At 30.5% G+C, this 26,928-nt stretch overlaps 5 protein-coding genes across 7 annotated transcripts; 1 reads left to right on the top strand and 4 right to left on the bottom strand.

Moving 5' to 3' along the window:
- Window positions 1–6: 6 nt before the first annotated feature.
- On the bottom strand, window positions 7–10,385 carry FLASH (FLICE-associated huge protein). 2 transcript variants are annotated; one of them, XM_029307023.2, is made up of 6 exons: window positions 10,327–10,385; window positions 4,586–5,151; window positions 3,603–3,775; window positions 3,093–3,517; window positions 621–2,783; window positions 7–89 (listed from the first exon to the last, which is right to left on the bottom strand). In XM_029307023.2, the coding sequence occupies exons 2-6, from the start codon at window positions 4,646–4,648 to the stop codon at window positions 7–9; spliced, it is 2,907 nt and encodes a 968-aa protein (XP_029162856.2). In that variant the 5' UTR covers window positions 4,649–5,151; window positions 10,327–10,385. The 2 variants fall into 2 exon arrangements, with proteins under 2 accessions (XP_029162856.2, XP_085339418.1); XM_085483292.1 differs by having other exon boundaries at window positions 25–89; window positions 611–2,783.
- Window positions 7,351–20,072, bottom strand: LOC114934233 (tetraspanin-6). 2 transcript variants are annotated; one of them, XR_014924800.1, is made up of 7 exons: window positions 19,858–20,072; window positions 14,552–15,134; window positions 13,063–13,251; window positions 12,108–12,278; window positions 11,371–11,502; window positions 10,327–10,690; window positions 7,351–7,497 (listed from the first exon to the last, which is right to left on the bottom strand). XR_014924800.1 is itself a non-coding variant. In XM_029306882.2 (6 exons), exons 2-6 carry the CDS (start codon window positions 14,627–14,629, stop codon window positions 10,535–10,537), a joined length of 726 nt encoding a protein of 241 aa, XP_029162715.2. In that variant the 5' UTR covers window positions 14,630–15,134; window positions 19,858–20,072; the 3' UTR covers window positions 10,196–10,534. The 2 variants fall into 2 exon arrangements, 1 of the variants encoding a protein (XP_029162715.2); XM_029306882.2 differs by lacking the exon at window positions 7,351–7,497 and having other exon boundaries at window positions 10,196–10,690.
- LOC146723047 (uncharacterized) lies at window positions 16,161–17,477 on the bottom strand. Its single transcript, XM_085483286.1, has 2 exons — window positions 17,258–17,477; window positions 16,161–17,034 (listed from the first exon to the last, which is right to left on the bottom strand). The coding sequence occupies exons 1-2, from the start codon at window positions 17,389–17,391 to the stop codon at window positions 16,323–16,325; spliced, it is 846 nt and encodes a 281-aa protein (XP_085339412.1). The 5' UTR covers window positions 17,392–17,477; the 3' UTR covers window positions 16,161–16,322.
- Dsk (Drosulfakinin) lies at window positions 19,517–21,574 on the top strand. The gene is made up of 3 exons (XM_029306883.2): window positions 19,517–19,683; window positions 20,585–20,721; window positions 20,848–21,574. The coding sequence occupies exons 2-3, from the start codon at window positions 20,594–20,596 to the stop codon at window positions 21,026–21,028; spliced, it is 309 nt and encodes a 102-aa protein (XP_029162716.1). The 5' UTR covers window positions 19,517–19,683; window positions 20,585–20,593; the 3' UTR covers window positions 21,029–21,574.
- Window positions 21,575–21,727: 153 nt separating this feature from the next.
- Window positions 21,728–26,850, bottom strand: LOC114934235 (uncharacterized). Its single transcript, XM_085483293.1, has 5 exons — window positions 26,669–26,850; window positions 25,905–26,072; window positions 23,647–23,747; window positions 22,524–22,745; window positions 21,728–22,132 (listed from the first exon to the last, which is right to left on the bottom strand). Exons 3-5 carry the CDS (start codon window positions 23,742–23,744, stop codon window positions 21,790–21,792), a joined length of 663 nt encoding a protein of 220 aa, XP_085339419.1. The 5' UTR covers window positions 23,745–23,747; window positions 25,905–26,072; window positions 26,669–26,850; the 3' UTR covers window positions 21,728–21,789.
- Window positions 26,851–26,928: the final 78 nt, after the last annotated feature.

Below are 26,928 nucleotides of genomic sequence, written 5' to 3'. Positions count from 1 at the left end.
CCCTCGCTAATCGATATATAGAGATGTTCCCTCCTCCTCCTTCTCCATCTTCTTCTTCTTCTGCTTTATTGCAAAATGACTCGGTGGACCTAGAGAAGAGAACACACAACTCGAGTTACGCTGGATTGTAAATCTCAGGCTCCTAGCTCTTCTGGATCATGTTGGAGTTGTGACGTCAGAGAAAACACATGCTACAAATTCTTAGAAATAAAAAGATATTTTGATAAAGCAGCATTTTAGATGGTTTTGGCACATTCTTAAAATATCTCAGACTATCCTTTTCCTTTTATAATTAATCAACAGCTGTAAAATGAGGCCCAGTTTGTCTGGTCTTTGCGTATGCGCAGTAATTCCGCATGGCAAAGTCTGATATGATGATTATCGAAATATCTTTTCATTTAAAAATGATATCTAAGAATTTTCAGCGCGTGCTTTCTCGCCTCTGATGTCACAATCTGACACGGCAAGGATCCAGGAGCTTTAAAGATAAAAAGTAGAAACTATTATGAAAAATATACTTGTCGCATGATCTCTAGACTTATATCTATTCCTATGTATATACAAAGCTTTTTTTATTGACACCCTATATATAAAGATAGAGGAGTCTTACAATTATTTACATGCACGCACGGCTTTGCAGGCTCGTGGCTTCAAGAAGGGCTCGTTGCTAGAATTACTGTTAGTTACTGCTGTGGAGGACGTTTTGTCCGTGTTCATCAGGACAGTCATCGAAGCGTTACTGTCGCTCAAGGTCACGGCTCTTCGTCGTCGCACAATCACCATCCCTTTGCTCGGTTGGTTCTTCTTGTTCTTCATCGTGGACGACGTCGTTCTCTTCATGCCGCTCGTCGATGAAACCTCGATCTTTTCTTCCACCTTTGTTTCCTTCAATGTCGCTGCTTCTTCCGGCGCGGTTTCGCAAAGTCCCGACTCTTGGACAGCGTCGACACGAGCATCCTGAACGTAATTATGATCGCTGAGGCACGAATGGTTTCCCTCAACGTTGCTGTTTTCTGATATCCGAGGAGAAGTCTCGCTTTTGATTGGCACTTGATTTTCGTCTCCCTTTTCGATATCACAATTAAGCGCAGCTTCGGAACCGTTTGATTTTTCATCAATTTTGCGAGTATTATCACTATTATTCGCTTCTATAATTGTAACAGGACTATCAAAGTTCTTAGATTCGCTTACTTTGTCCTTGTTGATAGCGCTTTCAACATCAGGATCTTCTATTCTTTTGACTTCGGTGTTAGAATCAGCCGTTTCTTCAATTTTCGTAGCCGTTTCGACGATAGAAGTCTTCGATTCTTCCTTCACGCGACTTTTAACGTCTTCATCTTCGACATTACTATCGCACACCTGTTTAATCGGTTCAATATTAGTGTCAGTAGTCGAATCGACAGTCAAATTCTCATTACATTGAACCTCGCATACTTGTTCGAGCTTTACAGTGGTACAAATGGTCGAATCAATTAAATCCTCATTATTTTGAGACTTGTATGTATCTTCGACCTTGTTACACTTTCGCGTTTCGTCAATTGCATTATTTGTGTCAGAGGAATTCGATTCCACCACCTTTTCAGGATCTTTCAATGTTGTTTGCACAGGACACAACGCTGCTTCGACTTCTTTTGCGCCAATATCCGCCACTTTATCTGACTGGTTTCCGGTAATTACATCGTTCTGAAGAGGGATTGACTTGTCATTTGTTATAGATGCGATCGTAGGAACGTCTTCGTTTTTATCTTCAACTTTTGTGTCATTTTTAACCAATTTATGATCTTTTGAAATTTTCGCCGAATCCATTTTCTTCTCAGGACTATCGACAATTTCACCTTCCTCCAGGCAATTCGAACTCTTCGTCGGGGTGTCTTTCGTCGAATTTATAGACTTAATATTTGATTCGTTCTTTACCTTGTCTTGTTCCGCGGTCTTTTTGGCATTTTGATTCAGCGTAGGATTTACAATTGTACGACTAGAAGACGACCGGAAATCCATTTCCGTTTTGTCCCTTTCATGCAAACCTTTGTTGTGCAAAACATTTGCCGCTGTCTCTTTTATCCTGCGACTTTCGTACCTTTTACTCTTGTACGAACTAGTTGAACTTCCCTCCTTGTCTTCGATATCGCTCAACGTGTGTCTAGATTTATCCCATGCCGGATCACCGCGTTCTCTGCTCCTATGTCTCGTCTTACTCTCACCTTCCACGCTCTCGTAGTCTCTCTTTAACCTGTAATCTCTCTTTGTTCTGTATTGACTGTCGTACTTGTAATCGTCGTATTTTCTGTTTCTATACGTCCTGTTCGATCTCTCCCGCAAACGATGGCCGCTTGAATTTTCATAGTCACTCTTGCTTCTAGAATAACTCCTTCTCCGCGAATTATATCTATAGCCGTCTTTCTTGTAAACGTTGTTAAGTTCTTCTTGAACGTGATTCGACGTCGAAGCGCTCCGAGAATTACTTCTCTCTTCCCTCCTCCAACCATTTGTACAATCTCGATTATATTTTGCCGTGTCTTGATGCTCCGAACCGACTCTGCGTTTATCGAGCGAAATCTCTTCTTCTTTAAGATGATGCGCGACGTCCAGGCGATCCTCGAACTTCGCGAAATTATCTTTCACCTCGTACTGTGCAAGATTGTCTTTCATCTCATATTGCACAGTGCAATCGTAATTAGTCTCATCAGTCTTGCCTTTGCTATCGTCGACCTTCAAACGTTTATTCCCACGCGTACTGTCCTCTTCATTCATCCTCTTTCCTGAATTCTTTCTGTATGGATTTTCTGTAAATAAGATTGAGTTGTAAGAATAAAAATATACCTATTTATTTTATTTTAATTTAGTTAATTTTCATATATATATTTTTATCTTATTATTCTTAAGCATGTTTATACACAAATTGTTCCAAAAATTTATACATCTTTTTAAGGTACAAATATTGAGAATAATATAATTAAAAAGTACAATATATTTTTTGAAGTATCAAGAGTTTTCTGTCTACATTACATAAATAATTATATAGAAGTGAAAATTGTTTTATACAATTTCATCTGACTTTATATAATACATATATACATATATATATATATTACCTGAATCAGAGTGTTGTGTGATAGTATTAGATTCACTGCCATCATTATTCATATTGGATCCATTCTCTTTATCACTTTCTACGATATTTTCTTCAGGAACATCTTTTAAATTAGCTTCTATGACAAGCTTTAATGATGTTTTCTGCTTCATATCTTCTTTCTTCATGTCTTCATCCTTCATAATTCTTTTATGTAATCTCTCTGCAAATACTGTGGGCAATTGGACCTCATACTGTGGCTTTGTACTTTTATCTTCGTTGCGGTAAAATTCAGTTTTATGCAATACAGTTTCAGTCTCGTGTGAATGCACTAAGGGAGCACTTTCGTATTTTTCAACCACTGTATCCTGCTGATGTAATGATTTATGAGCAGAAAAATCTCGAGATTCACCCCTGTTATTTCTGCGAAAGGTTGTGTCATCTAATCTGTAATCATTATGACGATATTAAAAAGGAACTTTATAATTTTAAAAGCAACATTATAATTTTCATATTGAGCATTTTATTATACCGTTTTCTGAGATCGTTTATCATCCTGTCCTTCCGTGCAATTTCACCCTTTGCAGTTTTCAATAAAGATGACAGATTTTTCTCAAGATTATCCTTGAGCTTTTGAATACCTTCAAGTTTATTCTGGAGCGAACTAAGTTCTTTCTTTAATTCCTCGCAATTACAAACCTCGTCCTTCACAACAATTCAAAAACATCAACTTATTATTTGACTTTATATTTAATAATAATTACTTTTATAATCTAATATTATATTCTATGTACACAATCTTCATAATTTTATATATATATATATATATATTTATAGATATTTTTTAATATTAAGATTTATGAGGATGTCTATTGTTTATAATTGGTTGAATCAAAGTTAGATTTTGCAAGATTTATTATAAAGAACTGTATATAATGTCGCAATACTTTAGTTGTATTTATTTTCAGAATCGTTATTCTTCGATATAAAAACACAAGTAATAAAAAAATAGATTTTGAAAATAAATATAAATTTTTTTTCTATATAATTTAAAAAATATGTATTCTCTATATAATAATACTATAAAAAGATATAAGATATTTTAAATAGATATATAAATAAAGAGTGGAATGATGAATTTCACATGCATGCTAGAAAAAAGCTATTACATTAATTGACAATAAACAATATATATATATATATATATATATATATAAAATATATAAATAAAATAAACGTGATACAAACAATAAAAACAATATAATCACAGTTATCAGATAGAAAAACAGAAATACAGCTTATGGCGGGAAAAACATTACGTTATAGGTTATATTGATACAAGTATTTAATTTGTTTAGATTTTAATCTTTTAATGCAAGTACTAATTAATATATATTTGGTATATATATTATATATAAATAATATATATATATATATATATATATATATATATATATATAAATTGTACAAAGTAACATACTAATCGAGATCAACATTATTGTAAATATTTCTCACATTTTTGTCCAGATTCAAATTGATATTCGGCAAATCCGCATAAATGTCAATATCATCCTCCATTTTACGAGATTTCTCGTATCAAGACGATCATTGTGCCCAAATGATCACTTTTTCATTATTCTCTATCGTCACGTGCATCCATATGCGTAGCTAGTAGATATAAGACGGTTAACAGCTGATCGCAACCTGATTGATGCGTCTCCTTCTGGCCAATTTTCGTGCATTTCACATAATATTTCCAAATATTTTAAAGTACAATTTTTTTCTGCCTCTAAAAATTTCTCGACCACTAATATAAAATACACTCTCTTTTCTTCCCACTCACATTTTTCCACTTTACGTTTGCCACGTGACATATGTCAAGCGAGAGAGAGAGTGAGAAAGATGACATATTTATTACTAGAATGAGAGTGGGAGAGGGAAGGATCCAGAATAGAGGAGGATCTCGTGGAGTCCGATGATTTTTTACAGTCGTCCAGTTCAGAATAAAGGAAGTCCATCGTAAAGTGTTTTTCGAATGTAAACAATCTCATTTTTGTAAGCAAGCTCATCCTTATCTGAATCTAAAATCAATGAATGAAAATTGCATTTAACGTCAATTCTTACGATACATAACATATATTTTTGGAAACATGTTTTTTTAAATATCGACAATAAATATACATATGATAAATTTTCTCATTTTTATATATAATAATTTTTATAACATGATAATTTATGTAAACACCTTTCTCAGAAACAGACTTTTAATTAGATTGGTGAATACGCAGTAAGAGAAAAATTTTAATTCATTCTTATAAAGAACAACCCAGATTGAACAACAATAAATGAGCTAAGAAAGAAACAAAAAACAAGAATAAGTTTAGAGTACATACTGGGTTTTAGATTTAATCTATTTTGATCACCGAAGCAAGGATGGAACCAATGGAATTTATCGCTGTGGAAAGCACTCCTGATCATTTAGATGAATTTGGAACAGAAGTTAATTGCGTGCCCTTTGATCCTTTTAAAGTGGAGGAAGAAAAACAAGAATTGACCGATGCACTGAAATATTGTATAGATCTATTAAAAGATGCGCAGATTATTATAGATTTGCAAAATAGTCGCAAAACCATCTCAAAGCGTTCCCAGCTCATGGGAAAAGAAATTCATCGTAGGATAGTAGATATGCTGCACTCCATGAAGTTTGAGAATGACGAGAAAGTGGTTAAACGTAATGAAGAGATGCTATCCTGTTCAGAAAAAGAATCATGTAGCACAATTAAGATAGAGCAAGAAAATTCTGACATTGTACTTGTTGAAAAGGTAATACAATATGATATATAAATAATTAATGGTTTATAAATATTAAGTATTTAATATATCATAAAGAGAGAGAAGAAATATATATACTGAATTACTTTACATAGTTCTAGTCTATATTAAATGAAAAAAAGATATGCATTTATAACAAAAAGATTATGATGTAATAATAAAAAAGATATATATAATTGAATCTCGTAGGTCCTTTCAAACTAATGCAGAGATAATCCAGTAAATGAATAATTTATATATTAGCCTTATAATAGTTTAATGATTTATGTGCAGAATATGTCAACCCTCAATCAATCATTCAAATCTGAAAATGAATACCATAGCATGGATTATGTGTATGAAAATTCAATGAAGATTGAAAATAATGAAAATACAAATAAAGAAAAATTACCGACATCACATAAGGTATGATTATATATGAGGATTATATTAAACTCATTGACTAAAGTTTTATTTCAACTTTTTTGTGAAATCTGTTTATGTTCACATGTATACATATTGTCGATTAAACTAAATATAGAGAAAAAATAATACTAATGAGAACATTGTCAGTGAAATTTTTGTTAATGATTTTAATTTATTAATATAAATTTTGCTAAATTATTTCGAAGAATTATAATATTTTATGGTACATATTATTATTGAACAAAAATACTTCTTTCAGAGACACATCAATCGAATACATCCTAGTATCGAAGATAGTATTAAAATTTTAGAACGGCTTGATAGAGGAGAGAAAATCGTCAACTTAGCAAAGGAATACAACCTATCTAAATGGAGAATTGGATTAATAAAGAAATCTAGGAGACATTTTCTAGAACAAAAAAAATTGATGAGGGAAGGAAAAATATACGAAAAAGACTTCCGGTTTGAACAGGCTTTGTACACATGGTTTCTCCAAAAAAGAAGCATTGGGGATTCTGTGACAGAATCGATGCTAAAAAGGCAGGCAATAGAATTCAATGAATTATTTAAGGGTACCAGAACTTTTAAAGGCATTAATGGTTTTATGAACGGATTTAAAACAAAACACAATATTAAATGTTTGACAAATCAAAAGGAGGAGATATTGTCTGCGGATCAGGAATTGAATAATAATTTTTATCAAATGTTTATAAGATATTGTACAGATAATAAGATACCATTAGATAAGATTTATAACGCCGACGAAACTGGACTCAATTGGAAGATGCTGCCGAATAAAATTGTCAGCTCCAAAGATGAACATCAATCTTCTGAAATAGAATCGGTGGAAAACAGAGTTACATTAATGGTGTGCACAAACGCGACAGGAAGTCACAAACTCCCAGTGTTAATTATAGGAAAAACAAATCCGCATTATTTAAAAAGCATAAAATCTCTGCCGGTTGTTTATATGAATCAGGAAAACGCCTGGATGGATGGGCAACTAATGTCAAGATGGTATCGAGAAGTTTTTCTACCAGAAATTGAACGTGTTCATAGATCGAGTAATGAGAAATGTCTTCTTTTGCTCGATAATGCCTCCAGTCATCTGTCAACGGAACGCTTGAACTCGATTAATGAACGATGCCGAGTGATCTTTCTGCCGCCTAGTGTAAGCTCCCTCGTTCAACCTATGAATCAAGGAATCATTGAGAAACTCAAGAAAATGTACAAGATAAAACTTCTGAAGGTAATGCTTACGTCGAGAAGCGCCAAAACGATTCCGAATTTGTTAGAGCTATTTGATATATATAAATGCGCATGTTTAATGAGCAAAGCATGGGGCGAAGTGACGAAAAGCGATATAAAGAATGGCTGGAGAAATATCTTTCCATTTTGCTCCAATCCAAAGCCAGAATTTGACTCTCAATCACTTCTACACATGGTGATTAAGATTCCTAAATATAGTAATGTTACATTGGAAGAGATTAATTCATGGTTGCACAGTGATGACAATGAACAAGGATGGCAGATATTAAATGATCGACAACTGGCCTTTCCCGAAGAGGACGACAATAATAAATAATATCTTGATGAAGATTTATAGAGCATATTTTAAGATAAGTAATATTACGAAAATTTTATAAACATATGAGGAAATTCGCTTCGAGACTGAAAAGATAAATATATACATATACTTGTATAAATGTACATACATACATACATACATACATACATACATACATACATATATATATATATATGTGTGTGTGTGTGTGTATATATATATATATATAATATTTTTCTATTTATTATAATAATAAAAATGTGATTTTATAATAATTTAATCTATTGAATATTATTTCGTGAATATACAAATGTAGTATCTTCTGTTTCATTCGTCTAAATAAATATGCAATGACATTTTTACTTTGATACATGGATGATTAAATGATAAATATGAAATAATATAAAAAAGAAAAAATATTAAGTTGCTTATTAAATTAATTCTGAACGTTCAAGAATAAGCATATAGTAAAAACATCGTTATTTTAAGAAGTTATAATAAAATAAATTTTATTTTATTGGATTCTTATTTTTAAAAAGTTTAACTGAATTTAATACTGAAAATTTATAAAACAATTTAAAACGTTTGTGAAAATTTACATGAACTATAGGGAACTTTTTGTATATTGAACAAATATAAGAGAATTTATAAGAAAGTAATAATATAAGAGAATAATATAAAAAAGAATATTATAAAAAATACAAAGCATAACTTAAATTTTGCAGTAAGTTTCATGTTACATTTAATGTTTGATTGCGCGTATATAAGTTTATAATTAATTACCTAAAAGGAAAAATATACCTACATAAATAATATAAATTCCTGAAAAAAATATTTTTGTGTAATAAAGTTAATTCTATCAGCATGAAATATCGTCAATGATAATTAATATGTAAAGCAAGAAATATAAAATAAAAAAAAACGCAAAGTATGTAAACATTCTAAAAAATATATTGTTTGCATACAAAAATTCATTTCTGTTAGACAATAAATGAGAGAATGATATTTCATTGACCTTTATTTAAGGCTTATCAGAACTTGTACAAAGTGTACGCATTCCGCGATATACAGTAAACGTACATAAAAGCTATAGATTGACGTAAACAATCAGATATCGATTCAGCAAACGAGATTACACAGCTTCATCGATATCACGTGGAAGTATTTGAACAGTTCGAGAACATTTTGTAAATAAGGCTTACATTAGAACTCTGCGTTTTTTTTCCTTTCACGTTAAATTTTATAGCACGATATAATATGTATATAATGTATTCTCATTTTTTTTATAATATATTTTATCATGTAAAGAGTTGGAGGCACTTAACGCCTTGCGTTCATACTAGTTTAACTTTTTTATTTCACATCTTTGTTAATATTAGGCAAAGTACTGTTGTACGATTATCAAATAATGTAGTGTCTGATTATACAAGGTGAATAGAAATGCTCTTAAAGTTTGGCCACCTATTTCTGAAACACCCTGTATAAAACACTTGTAACAAAATGATTTCTTCAAAATCTTGGAGTTTCTGATTTCTTTTTAACATGCGTCAAATAAAAAAGTTGACTGAAATAATCGAGTCAAGTGTCTCGTTCTCTATACATATGAATATATTTATATATTTCTATAATAAGTAGATGGTATATTTCCCATACAAGGTATTAACTTCTTGTATTTTACATACGAAAAACTCTCTTATGGTATTTAGAGAGACAGAGTAAGTATTATGCAAATCTCAAATCTTCGACAAGAATTATTCAAGGAAACAAGGACGATATATGAATAGTAGAATAGTCAAATATTTGATGGCAGGACAGTACACAATCATATGGTATACAATTTTTATTATAATAATCTATCGATTTTGAAATAAAATTTATAAATACGTATGGAACTTTTTGTCCTAGTCTAATACTTTCTGCTTCCTTGTTTTTCTTTATCTGCTTGTCGAAACTTGATAGAATCTTTAAAAGACTTTAAGATATCAGTCCATGCAAGATTTATGTGTATGTATATATATACATACACACACATAAATATATAAATTTTAATTATTAATGATGAAATACATATATTTGAAGATATTTTTCGTAGAGATAATAATGAGAATAACTAATCAATAAAGAATTTTGATTGGAATAGCTCTGGAACACGAGCACAAATTTCGACATCGTCAAATCGGACTTAAATAAGAACTGAAGAATTCATCAAGAGAGAGAAAGAGAGAGAGAAAGATAATATAACTTTATAATTTGGTATTATATATAGCATAGTTTACATAATACTAGAAAATTAGCATATATATATATATATATATATATATATATATATATATATATATATATATATTAGTAAGCTAATAAAAAACGCATTATGTAAACCATGCTGGAGATTCTTTCTTTTTTTTAAATATTCAATTTCATAATTTGTTAGAGATTTCATAAATATGCATACCACTGTGTTGTTTATTTCAAATTTTTGCAGCGAAGTCTCCGATTAAAATCTCGAAAGAGGGATGGCAAAGTGTGCGCTTGCCTCATTAATCAAAATCCATTTTCGTGCTCCCATGTTGAAATCATGTACGTTCGTACGTCATTGCTAGCGACGCGAGGTTTTTTGTTTTCTGATAGAACTGTCGTTGCTGCTTGCGCGAATACCGTGCCTAAGCGACCTGCTCGTACTCGGCCTTATTGATGTTGCTAGCTAAGCCGCACGCTAGGAAGATGCCCACCAGTGGGAAGAAAGCTACGGCGATCGCGATGCCGGCCACTAAACCGATGCTGCTGTTTAAGCAATCCAATACGCGAATGTAGCATCCCTAAAAAACCGAAAAGAATTAAAAATGAGATTTAAGTAAAGATGAGTAGTAACTAGTTAATTAATTAAAAGTTAAAAAGGTATAAACTTATTTTAACTTATCGTTAGCTTATTTTAAACATAATTAATTTAAAATGAGTTAATTTTTAACTTAAACTTATTAACTTTTTTTCAAGGTTGAAAAAATAATATTTATATAAATAATAAACTAAAAGATCGCCAGTAAAAAATAATCAATAACTAAAAAAGATCGATCAAACTGGCATTAATTTATTACGGTGTTTAATACAAATGCGTTTCGACCGTCATTGCGGTCCTTCTTAAGTGTTGTTTGTGTTAATTTTTATAGATTTACTTGAGAAGGACCGCAATGACGGTCGAAACGTCGTATTTGTATTAAACATCGTAATAAATTAATGCTAGTTTGGTCGACCTTTTTTTAGTTATTATTGAATAATATTTATATTAAATTAAAATATAACTTAACATTTTTTATCTGTTTTTTTTAATTTATATAAAATAACAAATAACAAAAATTGCTTTTTATATAGAAAAATATATTTTTTGGTAATTACAATTATGAAAAAAATAAAAACTAGTAGTATATAAAACCTTTATTCATTATCATAATACTTATAAGAATGACATAGAATGATGCTATTATTAAAATTTAATACGTACATCGGTATAGATTTGGTCTACGCGATCATTCGGTTCACACTCATCGGACAGTTTGCAACAGGACGAGGGAATTTCCTTCGGTGGATTCAAGTTGCGCCAATCGGCGTATCCACGATTACCGCAGCAATGCAACTGCAATCAGTTAATTAAATTTTCAAGATATGGAATGCATGAAAGTTGTTTCGACGGTTTAAAAAATGTGTTTTTTCGAAGCCAAAAAAAGAGCGCTTATTCCTTACATATAAATTTTACACTAAATTCAAACTTCTAATTAGAGACTAATATACGCAATTACAGAAAAGAACAATACTATATACATAATTTTATTTCAAAAAATATGAAAAAGTTATTTATTCATTTTATAATAAAATTATTATTAATAATTTTAATTGTTATTAATCTTCACAATAAATTCCTTATAACAATAAATAAGAGCTTAAACAATTTTAAGCAAAATAAAAGCACATCAAATATATATAGTTATGTATATAGTTAATTAATACTCTTCTATAACTTTAATCTCGATTTTCAATATTGTGATAAAGAGCATTTTCGAGACCAAATAAAATATTAAGCATACCAAAAAAACTACAAGAAATAATCATTCTTTTGCTTTAGTTTCTTTTTGAAGTTTAATTGCTATTTAAAAATTTCAATAAAAATTCGAATAATCGAAATTCTATCATTAAAATTAATTATATCGAAGTAAATATAGAATACGATAGAGAAAGGCTTACAGTTGATTGCATAATATCGATATGACGGCCGATGGAATTATCTGGTTCATGGGCTGCCATGCTCTCGTTTAGGCCTTGGTCGAATCCTTCATTCAAGCTTTTACGACTAGCATAAAACGACGCACCCGCGCCAAGTTCCAGTAATGCAACGACAGCTAGGAACGCTCCATACTAATAAGGGATAGAAAAAAAAAATTATTTTTCATATAAATAAAGTGAATCTTTAGTTCTATAGAAGAAAAAAGTTCTTATTTCGACATAATTTATTTTTTTATTTTATTTTGTAAATAATAATATTGTTTTTGCATAAATTTCTTTTATAATATATATATATATGTTCATATATTTTGTCAAAAGAATTTTTATATTAAAAAAATGTCTATTTAATTTTTATTTAAAAATACTCAATTTTAATATAAAATTTTAAATTATCATCGTTTTCTCTCTTTCTCTTTACAATAATTCAATGATATATATATTTTACAAATGATCGATGTATATATAGTGTTGAGAAGTCATAGACGATAAACTGATCAACTCCTATTTTTTATTAAAATTTCTCAATTGTAGCATCAGGGCATACTCTTTAATTATATGCATCAGTGAATTGTTATATATATTACTCATATAATGAGATAAGAGAAAGAGAGAATATCAGAGAGATATAATCATATCGAGTGTCAACTCATAACTTTATCCTACTGCTCCCAAAGGAGCATCTATATATCTATAATCTATAATCTATATATATATAATTATATAGATCGTCTGAGTGGATTCTTATATATATATATATATATATATATATATATATATATATAAGAATCCACTTAGACGATCTATATAATTCGCGATATATTCTTATAAACATATCCTGATTCTTTTTCTTCGTAAAATAACAAGTTTCGCAAATTACAGATTGTGTCGTCTCTAGATTGTACTTTATGTGGTTTACCAGGTGTAGTAGGGCGGGATGACCTCGTACGGTGCAGCAACAGGCGAGGACCGACGCTACAGCTAACATCGCACCTAGGCACGCAATCGCTAACAAGGCCGCTCCGCTGACCTGCGAGTTCATGTTCATGTAATCCCCCAGCTGGATACGCATCCATATGCCGATGAACAGCATCAATATCCCGGACGCCTGTGACAAAATTAAAACGATCAGTTGAACTGTACATCTCTTCATTTTCATTCGCTTCTCTGATTTTTATAAATCTTTACTTAATCTTTTCACAAATTGTCCCTGAGCTTCTTTTGAACTTTAAAATTTTTCACATCTTCGATAAATATAGAAATTTTGTAATACATACATATAATAAATATAATACATATGATAAATAGAATAAATATAATAAATGTAATAAAAAGTTAAAGAAAAGTTCTTCAACATCTTCTCTATTGGAGTAAATATATTATTGCACAGTGTAACATATCAGGATAATATATATATATATATATATATATATATATATATAACGTGTTTTGTGAAAAATAACTTAGGAAAATGTCAATTTAGAGACTAAAATAGAGATAGTATTGTAAGAAAAAATGAATTATTCAATAATCGAGGCAAGATTTCTATCTTTATATACTGAAAAGAAGTTGTAGTGTTAGAAATGATAACAGAGTTAAATATATATACGCGGTTTCCAGATAAGCTATTTAATAAGCGTGCTTGAAATTTCTCAACTAATTTAAGGATTCAATAATATACATATATTATAGCATACAATAATTATATATTAGCCATCAAAACTTTTAATTAAATTAAATAAATATATATAATTCGGGAAAAGACATACTATAATTTTTTAAATAATATATATATATATATGTATATATACATATATATATACATATAATTTTAAAAATGTAATATCAATATATATAACATGTATATAAATAAATATAAATATTTATATAAAAATATGTATATAATAAAATATATAATTTATATATAATTTTATTATATAAAATTTTATATATATATATATATATATATAATTTTTAAATAAATATAATTTTTCTAAATATTTAAGATATTCCTAGATAGTCACAGTAATTATTATGACATTATTTTGATGTCAAAATGCATCATTTCCCATAAAAATGATGCATTTTAATGTCATAATAATTACTGTGGCTATCTGGGTTCAAGATCGAGTCAATCTTGTTCAAGGTCACAGACATCACTCATTCCACCTGACCCTATTTTTTTAATTAAAAAACTTAAGACAGGATCCCATCTCGTTACGTCATATTATTATTACAATGTCTCATTTCGCGACAATTGATCAGATTTAACCGGTATTACAAAACTTCAAAATTGCGATCAATTGCGCAACAGTTGGACCAGAGTGCGTGTGACAACAAGGGGTGCGTGGCAAGGTGATGTGATAAGATCACCGGAGGAGAGGGAGGAGGGCGGTCTCTTGGCTTACCCAGAGGGTGAAATTAAAAAGCATCAGCAGAGTCTTCATGCAGGTCATCATGGCCACGGTCTCTAATCGCTTGCTCATCCTGATGACGCTTTGTTCGCCTTATTTATTGCCCTTCTGTTGAACGAAACCCTCTCTTTATCCGAGTTATTACGCACTATCGCAATGTGGTCTCGCTCGGGGCGCGAGAGAGCGAAGCTCAAACACGATCGATTCGCGACAGGATTCGCGAGCACACTTACTTACGTGTTGCGTGCGTGGCTTCCGCCCCTCTCTTTTCAGCTGATGGTGCATGCGCGCAACCCCGTGAGAACATTATATATAGCGATATGATAGTTGGGAACTCCCTTTATCGGAGTAAATTCGACGATTCTCCGACGAGAGCATCGCGGACACACTTTTGTCAAAGGATATCCTCTTGTCTGATACAAATCGTCGTGAAAGCATTAATATCATCGTTTCTTCTTACAATTATAGACGTCACTTTTGCGTTGAAGAACTGACTGAATACTATGTTGATAATTCCCTTTATGGAATAACTTCAGATATTGTATAATCCAGTAAATATCCGATGAGGGACCAGTATCTGTAAAAGAGACCAAACCATTTTTTGAAACATTCTTTAGACTTTTTAAAGGATATAAAATTTTTTCAATACATTAATTTCTTTATCTAAATAACTCGATGCATCCGTATTTCACAGAATAACGCAAATATTAGAATAAATGAGAAAAAAACATATATGAAGTGTGGCAGACGTATTATTTTCTCATTCGCAATTTATTTTTAATATTTCTCATATAATTGAGATTTTGTTATTAGAAAAGATTACGCGAGAACGAGCGTACATTATATCGTGAATATATAAATAAACTATAGTTTAAATGTCATAAACTACATTTAATTTCAAAATACTAAAAATGCACATTTTTTTCATAAAATTAAAATGTAATATTTAAGATATATCAAATATTTTAAAAATTTTTCATTGAAACATTACATACATTTGCTTTTAGTTCTATTATATATTTTTTGCATCCATTTTAATTACTTCTAATATGGATATTTTTACAAAAATAAAAAAATATATATCATATTTATGATAAAATTTGCTTATAAAAATGTTTGTGAAAAATGAAATCTTTGCACAAAATAAAAAGAAAAGATATCTTCTCTCTCTCTCTCTCTTATTTCTACTTATTGCAATTCAGATCTAATATTTATTATAAAATAATAATTATATATATATATATATATATATATATATATATATATATATAATGTAACTATAATATAACATATATAAAAATGATAATTAATGTAATTTTTGAGAATCAGTTGAAACTTCTGCATACTCTGTAAATTTTCTTTCTCTTTTTTGTTTTCCTGCACTTTCTTTAATTATTCACATATTTTCATATGATTATTTAATCTTAATTAAATTGATATATTAATATATTTTAATATTTAATTAATTATTAAAATAAAAAGGTGAATAAAAGCGTGTATAAAATATTGGAAGAGATAATTGGAAAAAAAGAAACTTCAAAACGAGGGTGTAATTTCGATCGACGCAGAATTTTGTGCGCACGAAATCGCACGCTAATTGATGTAGAAAGAAAACACAAACATTTTTATTAATAAAATACACAAAATAATTAAATTGCCAAAATTATTTCATACAATTCGAGGATTCCTTGATCAAAATATTTATAAATTTTAGTACATAATAGCATATAGAATTAATAACGTATACATTTTTCAATGTTTTATTTTAATCTTGCAGAGATATACCGACATCAAAGTTGTTGTTGTAATTCAGAAAAACATTCGGCCGAACGATATTATTTTCATCGACAATTAACGATCTTCGCGTAGACGATTGTCTGGTTTTCCGAAAAGACGGAAAGTTTCTCATCGTCTCGCCATTTCTCGACTTATTCTCTCGATCACCCTTATTCCCTTCTTCCTCCGTCGGTCTATTATTGTTTTCCTGTTCATCTCTTCCATAATTATCTCGATCAACCGGAAGTCGTTCGTCTCTCGTTTGATTGCCCATCAAATTCAGATCCAGTTTCGACAGATCTACGATCGGCCAGGCGTTTTGCACCGCTCGAGTCTCTTGAGCAACGGCGTCCGAAACATCCGGATTGTTATTCTTTTCAGAGATCGGTTTGTCAGCAATCTGATCGACGAGCGAGCTGGCATCCCATTCTACTAACTCCTCGCTGCTAATAGACACTCTATCCTGATCTACATCCCTGATGATGTCTCTCTTGTCGCTCCTGATGTCACCGATAGTCTTGAAATAGATACTGTGGTCGTAGCTATAAGTTTCCAGACAATTGTTCTCCAGCTTGCTGTTCGATTGATAGTTGAACGTGCCGCAGCAATTAATCTTGGTCTCCTCAGGACGCGATTTCCATTTGGACCGCTTGAGTCTGTAGAATTGCGTGGCTTCGTCCGAAGAAGCTTCCCTGGACCACCTGATTCAGTTCAACATTCGTTTACATATCTCTCCTTCATATTTTATTTTACTTATATATATATATATATATATATATATATATATATAATTTTACTTATATACATATAATTTTATTTATATACAATTTCACTTATATACAATTTTTCTTATGTATAATTTACTTTACCTTTATATTTTACTATATATGTATAATATTAGTTTTTACACTCTTTTTTTCTCACCTTTGAGATCGAAGACGATTGTAACCACGTACAAAGGTCGCCCATCTCTCGATCTTCTGGAGCACATATTCTGTTTCTTCGCTCCACCATTCGGACAGACCTTTCTGCCCCGTGGTCTCTTTATCTTCTGTCATTTTTAAATCGCAAATGAAGACGAGAGAGACTAGAGATCATTCGACAAGTTGTTGATTGATGGTCGAACGACGATTCCACGACTGACGATTCGACTCGCGGAGAATAAACCGATTTATTGGATTAATAAAGGAAGCACCGCTAAAACGCGGAAGCCATTGATGATCTCATGGCCCTGACCTCGTGGTTACACAGAAAGTGTCAAATTAACACTTATATATACTCGTATATATATGCAACAAAAATAAGTATCAAATCAAAACTTATATACTTGTATATATGCAAATATTTGCTTGAATAAAGACATTTTATATCAGTTCAACCAAGAAAAATATATATAATAATTCTATTTTATTTAAGAATAATTTTCTTGAATGAAAAAGACCAAATGTTGAACAGAAAATAATTTATTTTCATATTAATAACATTTTAATTATATTCTTCATATGACAATACATAATATTGAAATAAAAGACTGGTAATATATTTTTAAGATTTAGTAAATTGTTATAAGATTATAAAACACGATTATATGTATTGTTGCTTATATACGAGTAATATAAGTATTGATTTAATACTTCTTTTTTTCTGTGTTTTCATTATGTGCTAATTGTTACACGAAAACATAGACAATCGTGTTAATAAGATACACTTGACATATCGATGATAAAATATATATGGATTTAGAAATAAAAATTAAACAATTAGAGAACGCGACAATTAAAATAAAGTTAGCTGTAAATTAAAGAGGAGAGATAGGATTTTTTCTGTCCATTTAAAAAGTTATTTTGCTGAAAGCGTTTTATTTTTACCCACTTGCTCTCTTTTAAAATTTAATTGGTAATAAATCTGATTAAGGGAAAAAATTGACTCTACGATAATGCTTTTGATAAATAAAATTTCAGAGAAACAGAAATAAAGAAGTATTCCTTATTAGTTTTTTTCCAAGAAGTTCTATTTACGTAGGATTGGAATTTTTAGACTAACAATAAGATTAAGATAACGCATAAAAAGAATTAAATAATAAATTGTTTCCCTAATATTTTTTTGAATGAGAAAAAGAAAGATTCAAAAAATGGATTAAATGTCAATAAATTTAAAAGCTAATTATAAAGGCGAAACTCCTTCTAAAAGTCTCTCTCTCTTTCTCTCTCTGATAGATAATTACACGTCTTTTTAGTGAACTAAAACTTTTTAGTTGAACTGTTTATTCGGAACAATAATTAAAATTCTTCTATTAAAGTATCTGTAAAGTAAAACTCGTGTAAAGTATTTTATTTCACTAATTAGCACCAATTCCGCACAAAACACTACTCGTCAGTGTCTCGACTTTTTAATCGAACAATCGATAAAAATAACTAACTCGAAATTGACAGGCAGACAATTGTTCTCATTATTATTTATCAATTTGCGCTGCCTACACTCCTTTTGGAGTGCTGACAAAGAAAGAGAGATGTATATGTATGATATATACAGGGTGTTCCAGAATTAGCGGATCATCTGTTAATAGCAGATTCTTGGGATTATTTGGAGACGATTTTTTTCAGCGTAAATATGGAAGCACCACTAATTTTCGACTTACAAAGCGATTGAAAATAAAGAGTTTTTTTTACAAATTAAGCCTCGTGAAAATAAAACATTAACAAAATCACATTCTTCAATTAATTTCAAGTAGTTTATTTTAAAAGAATTTTAATTTAAGGCTTACAATTAGTTACTACATCCCAGATAGCAAGCTATGTCATTTTGACGTTTAATGACGTCAGTTTGTTACTTGGGATGATGACAAAAATTGAGAACATGCAAAAAATGTCTTCCTCGACATTTTCGTTGAAGAAAAATCGTCACCAAATAATCTCAAAAATCCGCCATCATTAGCAAATAATCCGCTAACACTGGGACACCCTGTATAGATAGAAAAGAATGGATTTTAACGTCCGATTTTCTCCGGTAGAAAGGAAACAGAAAGCCGCAACTTGACATCGGTAATCGGTTTAGTCGGTGCCCTGCCAATCATTGGAGGCGCGGAACATCGCCGTGGAATATTGAATGGCGGAGGCGTGAGATGATTCTCGCTTCTGATGTGAGAGAGGAAAATTGTTTATCTCACAGTGCGCGCGACGTTGCGTGAATTAAAATTTAGCGCCGTCGTACTTTCTTCATCGCCATCGGGCGTCGCTTTTCCAACCACCAGGGGGGAAAGCAACGCAAACTTGGCTGCGATATAAAAAGCCGCCGCCGCGCGCATCCTGCATTCCATCGCCGATTTTCCCGACGTCCGGTTCCCGACGCAGGTAAGGGAACATAAGAGTGTTCCTCCTTGATTGATCGGCGCTCTTGACTCGAATTCGAGAAGATCCCGTCGCGCGCGATTTTAGGTTTCTCGAACGAGTCTTGTTATCAATATTATAATGTGCATTTTATTTTTTTAAATTAAGCACCTTGTAAATTTGTTATCTGTCGCTCACCTGTTGCCTCATTACGGTGTCTCCTTATTTAATTTCGTTTCATCGTAATAAAACGTTCGTTGTGTGTATTCAGTGTTCCGAAACCATCGAATTGCATACACAGCTTCTTCCATTCAATTGAAAATCTTTTCCCGCGGTGAATTTTTTTCAAATTGCATTCTTTCTTAAGTGGCGAAACGTCTGGACTTAAAGGTTCCTCGAACAATTCTCCTGAAAAAGAAAGAAAAAAATGTTGTCAGTAAAATATTTGATATTAAAGCTTAAGAATTATTTTCTCTCGATGTAATTATATTTGTATCTGAGTACAAATTATCTTTAATTGTGCAAGTATCTATACTTCTATATATTTCTAGATATTTTAATATTCTTCTACATAGATGTGTGTATAGAATTTTTGTAACAAAGGTAAAATGCATTTGCAAAATTTTGCTGCGTGCTTTTGAACTATAATTCAATTACTCGAGCATGCTAATTAAAAGCAATTGATTATAGAAAATAAAAAAACAATAGCTCAATTTGTAAATTTGATTACATTCATTATTTTTGTTTCAAAAAAAATATATATAATTATATATATTATATTATATAAAATATAAAAAATATATATTATATCATATAATATATATTATATAAAATAATATATATTAACATTATACATAGTTGTAATAATATATATTATAGATAAAGTTTATATATGTTTGTAACAAAAATTGTTAAATGATTACAGACTCTACAGATGAATCTGACTCTTGCTCTATCCTGCATGCTCGCAGTCATATGGCTGCTCTGCGGAAGATGTAGAGCAGCTCCGAGAATGATGCCGGGCATCCATCGTAATTTAGGAAATCATCCACATATCTACGGGTAATTACTACACAATAAAATAAATAACAATAAATATAAGTAAATTGGAGAAAAACAAATAAAATACTCTCATCGTGTAAGACTTAAAATTGATATTCTAACTATTTTGTGCGCGTTTTGCCACAGATACGCCGTGGAAGGTCTCGTGAAGGACCTGGTGGAGGACCTCGTCGGTGAGGACGAGGATAGTCTACGACTCAGCAAACGTCAACAGCTGGACGATTACGGTCACATGAGATTTGGCAAGCGGTCCAACGGCAATGACGAAGAGTACGGACATTCGCGATTCGGCAGAAACATCGAATAACAAACGCTACTATTAACGCGCCGGATTCTCTCATTTAGATCGTAGATCGTGCACATACTCCCGTGTGCCAAGATGTAGATAGAATATATTTTACATTGCAGCTATTACGATCGTGCCTCGTTATTTTACCTTCTGTCTTCAGTTTTTTTGTGCTCGATACTTTACGCCGTAAATCAATCTACTATTTTTGGTGTCTGCAATCTAATTTGTGATTGTGTATTATTTTATATAGATATAATTTTTTGCAATCGTGTCGCGCTAATAATCCCTTAGAGAAGACTTTATAATCGATAATGCTTCAATTTTTTATCAAGATGAGTCAATTTCGCGTTAACAATCTGCGAAAAAATTATATAAGGATCATTAAAAAATTAATTAGGAATCGTTCGACTCTATCTTCCTTCGTTGCGTTACTAAATATATTAGAATTAACAATAAGATACGATGACGGGTAAAAATAAAAATCAACTTTCGACTCGCCAAAAAATTGTCAATTCTTAAACATCTTATTTTTCTGAATAATAAAGAAAAAAATCATTTTGTTCATTTGTGGCACATTATTACGTATTCCCAGAGTTCATAAAAAAATTCTAACTTATATCTATTCAAACACGTTAGATAATTTTCTTTAACTAATAATACTTTTTCATTTAAAGATTATATATAATATTATATATTATATATTGCTTGCGGTGTAAATCGATTTGACAAAACGATAAGCAAAAGTCAAATATATATTTACGTAATGTGTGTTTAATTTATCAGTCGTCAGTGGAATTTTGCCATCGTTTATCATTTATTCGAATCTCGTGCAATTTGCCCCTTCTCATTTTCAACTCTGCTATTCTCTGATGAAGATCCATGTCGTCGTCCAGAAACATGTGGTACCCGCAACGATTCTCCAGATCTTGAGGACTGTAGCCGATGGTGCGTCGATTTAACAGCCACGGTTCCGGTGGCGGTGGCGACGGTGGTGGTTTCGGTTTTGGAGGATAAGGCGAGCGATAATCTCTGCTTGTACTGGTGCGATAGTCCAGCTGACAAATCGCCATCGGATCCAGCAAAATGTCAGTTAATTTTAATTCCTTTTCCTCGTAATCCTTTCTAGAAAACGTTACATCACGCTCTACCATCGTTTTATTTATTAATATAAACTGCAGCTCGTGATTTTTGTGTGAATATATCATTTTATAAAATGTTTAAGACACACATGTGATAAAATCTTCATATAAATATATGACAAATGAAGAAATAAATTTTTACTGAAATATTGAATTATTATACATATATTAATAATATTAAAGAAGAAAGGTCGATGTCCGAGAAAAAGCTTCTTTATCTTTTTGTTAGAAATATAACAGCAATGAAACACACATCTTATATTTTCATTATTTTTCCTAATTATAATTCCGGATAAATTATTTTTATAAATTCCGAGAGTCCTTTCTCTCAATTCGCCTGATATATTTTTAAAGTAAAAATATAGAATACGTACTCTGCACAAGCCAACGATTGCATGGTGAGTAAACTTCGTCGTGGATAAGTAATCGGTTTGTACTCGTCTTTCATCTCAATTTGCGACAACATGGCGCGTGTCTCCGAAATCCCGGTGCCCTCGTCCTCCGGACCGAGTCTTCGATATGAGGATTTGTGCAGATTTCCCTTCGGTGGAAATATATCCGTATTGTCTCTAGGCTCGGACAAAGTCTTCACCTGCCTATTAATCAATAAGCGAAGTAAATATTTTTAAATTTTAGTATGTTAAATTTTATATAAAAATATATTATATATATTATTTATTTTAAATTTAAATATAAACTTATATAGGCTATAATATAAATATAAATATAAAATTAATATAAATTAAAATTTGTATGTATTATAATAAATTTTTATTTATTAATTAACATTTTAGATTTGAAAATATAATTCAAATAATATATACTATGATCTGCAATTTTTTAATGCAACGCTTCATTTTGAATATATTATTAGATTAAGTAATAAAAAACTCACTCCTTCATTTCTTTTGATAATAATAAAGATTTATTCTGATGCAGAGCCATTTTTCAGGCAACACTATAACTGTTATAAGTTGAAGTTTTACTGAACGAATTGCTAGCACTGTGTATCAAATAATGATATGCAATACAAACGTGGGTGGTTTCTTGTCAGATGCGTGAAATAAAGCGCGTTGCTATGAATAACAATCGTACAGTTTCGTCTGTGTTGTAACTACTCCCCCTTATTTCCATTAAAATGCATGTGAGATACATTTGTGTATAGGATTTCCGTCGCGATTTGTTCATATGCAAGCGATATATGCAGATATCTTTATAAGTTAATTTATAATAGAAGAGATTCGGATAAAAAAAGAAACTTGTCTAAAAAAATTTATTTGCAAAAGAATAAGGCGAAAGTGTATTAAGAAAAATTATATTATAAAAATTTCTACACAATTAATATACCTTTAAAATATTTAAAAAAAATAGAAAAGTTTCCTATAAAGTGCAGGGTTAAATAATTCTAGATGCTCTATTTTCCATATTATTAATTTTTAATTATTTGAGTTGCATATTTCCTTTTAATATAAATTTTAAAGATATTGCAATATTTACCAATCATGTATCTTGACTTTATCGCTGTATATAGCAGGGACACGGAAAACGATAGGTTCATCGATGGAATCCTCATCTTCGACATTGCAAAATGACATAAACTGCAATATAAAAAATTATTAGTAAAATACTTAAAAAAAATAGTGGAATTAGCAGAATATTTCATAAGACAATGCAATAGTTTATAAATTAGTAAATATGTTATTCCTTTTATTTTTGCACATTAAAAATTTTGCAATACTATATAACAACGTTATAAATATATATAAATATGTAAATACATAAAATGCATAAGTATATAAATATATTTATTTAAAATATATGAAAGAATTATTGTAATATAATTAAATAGAGGTAAACATTAAAATTTCATAATTAAAATTTTGAAATATTTTGAAAGATAAAAATATTTCGAAAATGTGTTTGGAAATTGTCAATACAATCTTACAGTTATCTTCCTTTTCAGCATTTTATATCGTGTATCTATATAAAGTTTTTTTTAAATCAAATATAAAGAGATTATTAATCATTAAATAACTTTAAATATCTAAATATATTAAATGTTTTACAAAGACATAAGAATAAGAACTTATAACAACTCTTTCTATTATATCATTTTTCTGTCATGTGAACATAGCGTTATATGTCATCTACAATTTGTACAAATATCTTTCATGTCTTTCTCTTTTATTTCGTAATTTTTCAATGCATAGAAGTAATAAGAATAAATTCACATTGTTACTACGTAAATAGAAATTATCATATATACATATTATATAATATATGTATAATAAATATTAGATATTATTACACATTAATTGAACAATACCATGGAATATAAGATAAAAGAATTAGATATGAAAGCGCTGCAAGAAGAAATTTTACGTAAATGTAGAAAGAAAGCGGAATTTTTAGCTCCTCGTGATGATGAAACGAAAAATGAGGAACATGAAGTGAAAGATTTACACGAGAAGGAAGATGCACTCTCGATGGAAACTGATAAAATTACGGAAGAGGATTTACCCTTCGAGGATGTATTAGCTGAGAAACGTCGCAAATGTACAGCTAAAGAAGAATTTATTTATTCAATGTACAATGATATACTTCCATTTCTCGTCGTTGAGTAATTATCCTATATTTTGTTGCAAAAAATACGAAATTATTATTTATCATATAATTATTGATTTAATTCAATTAATATTCATAAATATATATATATATATATATATATATATATATATATATATAGATGGGATGGATATTTCTTACGAAAAAAATCTTTCGCAAAAAAATCGAACAAGGATGATGCTGAAGCTATTGAGGAAAGAGAAGAGATAGATGACAAAGGCGATGATTTATTTATAAAGGAAGATGAGGAAAAAAAAGATGAACTATCCATCCCCTCCTGGAAACTTTCATTACCAGATGAATTTGCTGAAATAAAATTCTACAACAAAAATTCTTATTGTGGTCGCATCAGCCAGAAGATGATGGAAGGTGAAGGGACATACAGATGGCACAATGGTGTCTATTATAAGGTATTGAGAATATGTATAATTATTTTAGTCCATAAACATTCACAATGCGAATACAATATTTCAAAAATTATATAAATTAGTAAATATGAGTTTAATATTTTGAAATTTTTTTTTACTTGAATCGATTCTCACAAGCAGCACCAAGTCTAAAATTGATGCATAAGATATAATTAAGAAATCTAATACAGCTTTAAGAAGTCTTGTGATATGATATATGATATATGATATATATATATATATATATATATATATATATATATATATATATATATATCTCAAAAAGACATCTTAAAGATATCTTATGTACCAATTTTGGACTTGGTGTTGTCTGAGCTATGTTTTAAAATTGAGTTATTGACATATTTTTTATACTAAAATATAATAATTATTATTTATTATTATTTATATATATATTATTATATGTATATTATATATATTTTTATTGATGTAAAAAATTAACTTATTAAGAAATTAATTTAAGGAATAAATGAGAAAGATTATGCAGGGTCAATTTGAGCGGAATAAGATGCAAGGAAGAGGTTTCCTAGAATGGAACAACAATTGTTGGCACGAGGGTGAATTTATGGATGGTTTTCGACATGGTAAAGGTCTGATAATAGATAGAGAAAAAAGTCGTATGCACATTGGCCAATGGCACATGGGTCACAGAAAGAAAATAATAAAATAATGTACAATAATTAATAATTAAGTGATAAATACCTATTGCGTATATGCATCAGAAGTACTCTCTCATCCTACAATATATATATTATTCGTTCGTCATTGAATTAATTGCTCTACAGTTTTGCATTGAATGATCGATGGCTGCTGCTTTCACTTCCGGTACATTTCCGGATCTGATCACATCTGAACATCGGGACATCGCATCTGAATCATAAAAATAATGTTACTTCAATTATTTATATTAATTATTATTATCAATTATTATTGTTATTCATTAATTATTTATTCTTATATATTTTAATTTTTTTATAAATTAACTTTTCGTTAGAAAATTGCTGATTCATCGTCTGTAAACTCAATTATAGATATCCGAATTTAAGGCACAAAATGGATCCTTTCCGAAAATATCTCCGGCCTCCGGAAGTCTAATATATATGTACATATACGCACATATATATATTATTGACACTTGCTGCGTAAATGAATGATATATAGCGATCCATACATTTCCATATATATAAAGACGATTAATATATCGTGTCTTAAATGTGTATTATAAGTATATACATATATAAAGCAGATTATGAACTATTATTATGACTATCGTTTCCCATATAACAAGCTTCAAATTTAAAGCGGAATCTTGTACGTTTCACGAAGATATAGTGAACAGAAACTTTTCAGGAACTACATCTCATATCTCAGTATATATAAATTTAAAGAGATTTTCTCGAATTACTTATATACGTAATAGTTTACTACGCATATTCTTAAAATTACTCAAATAATCTCAAAATTACCTTCTCTAATCCGAAGCAGATTTGTCCCACCGTAAACGTAAACCGCTGATTTTCCGTTAGCACTTCTCCTCCGCGCGATCACGTGATCGTGTGACGTAGATAAAGGCCGTGTCACGTCTGCCGCATCGGCCAGTCGCGCCGATTGGCTGCCGGCTAGGGGATTTCTAGGGTTTCGCCGCGGCGGCCAATCGGCGCGCTCGACGGACGTCGCCTAGCAACGACGCTCCCCCATTCGTCCGCGGCTCGACGCTGATTGGCCG

This window comes from Nylanderia fulva, unplaced genomic scaffold (assembly GCF_048542155.1).
Source record: "Nylanderia fulva isolate GAGA-0341 unplaced genomic scaffold, ASM4854215v1 Scaffold24, whole genome shotgun sequence".
NCBI classification, from domain to species: Eukaryota; Metazoa; Arthropoda; class Insecta; order Hymenoptera; family Formicidae; genus Nylanderia; species Nylanderia fulva.
This window is presented reverse-complemented; position numbering and strand designations above follow the sequence as displayed.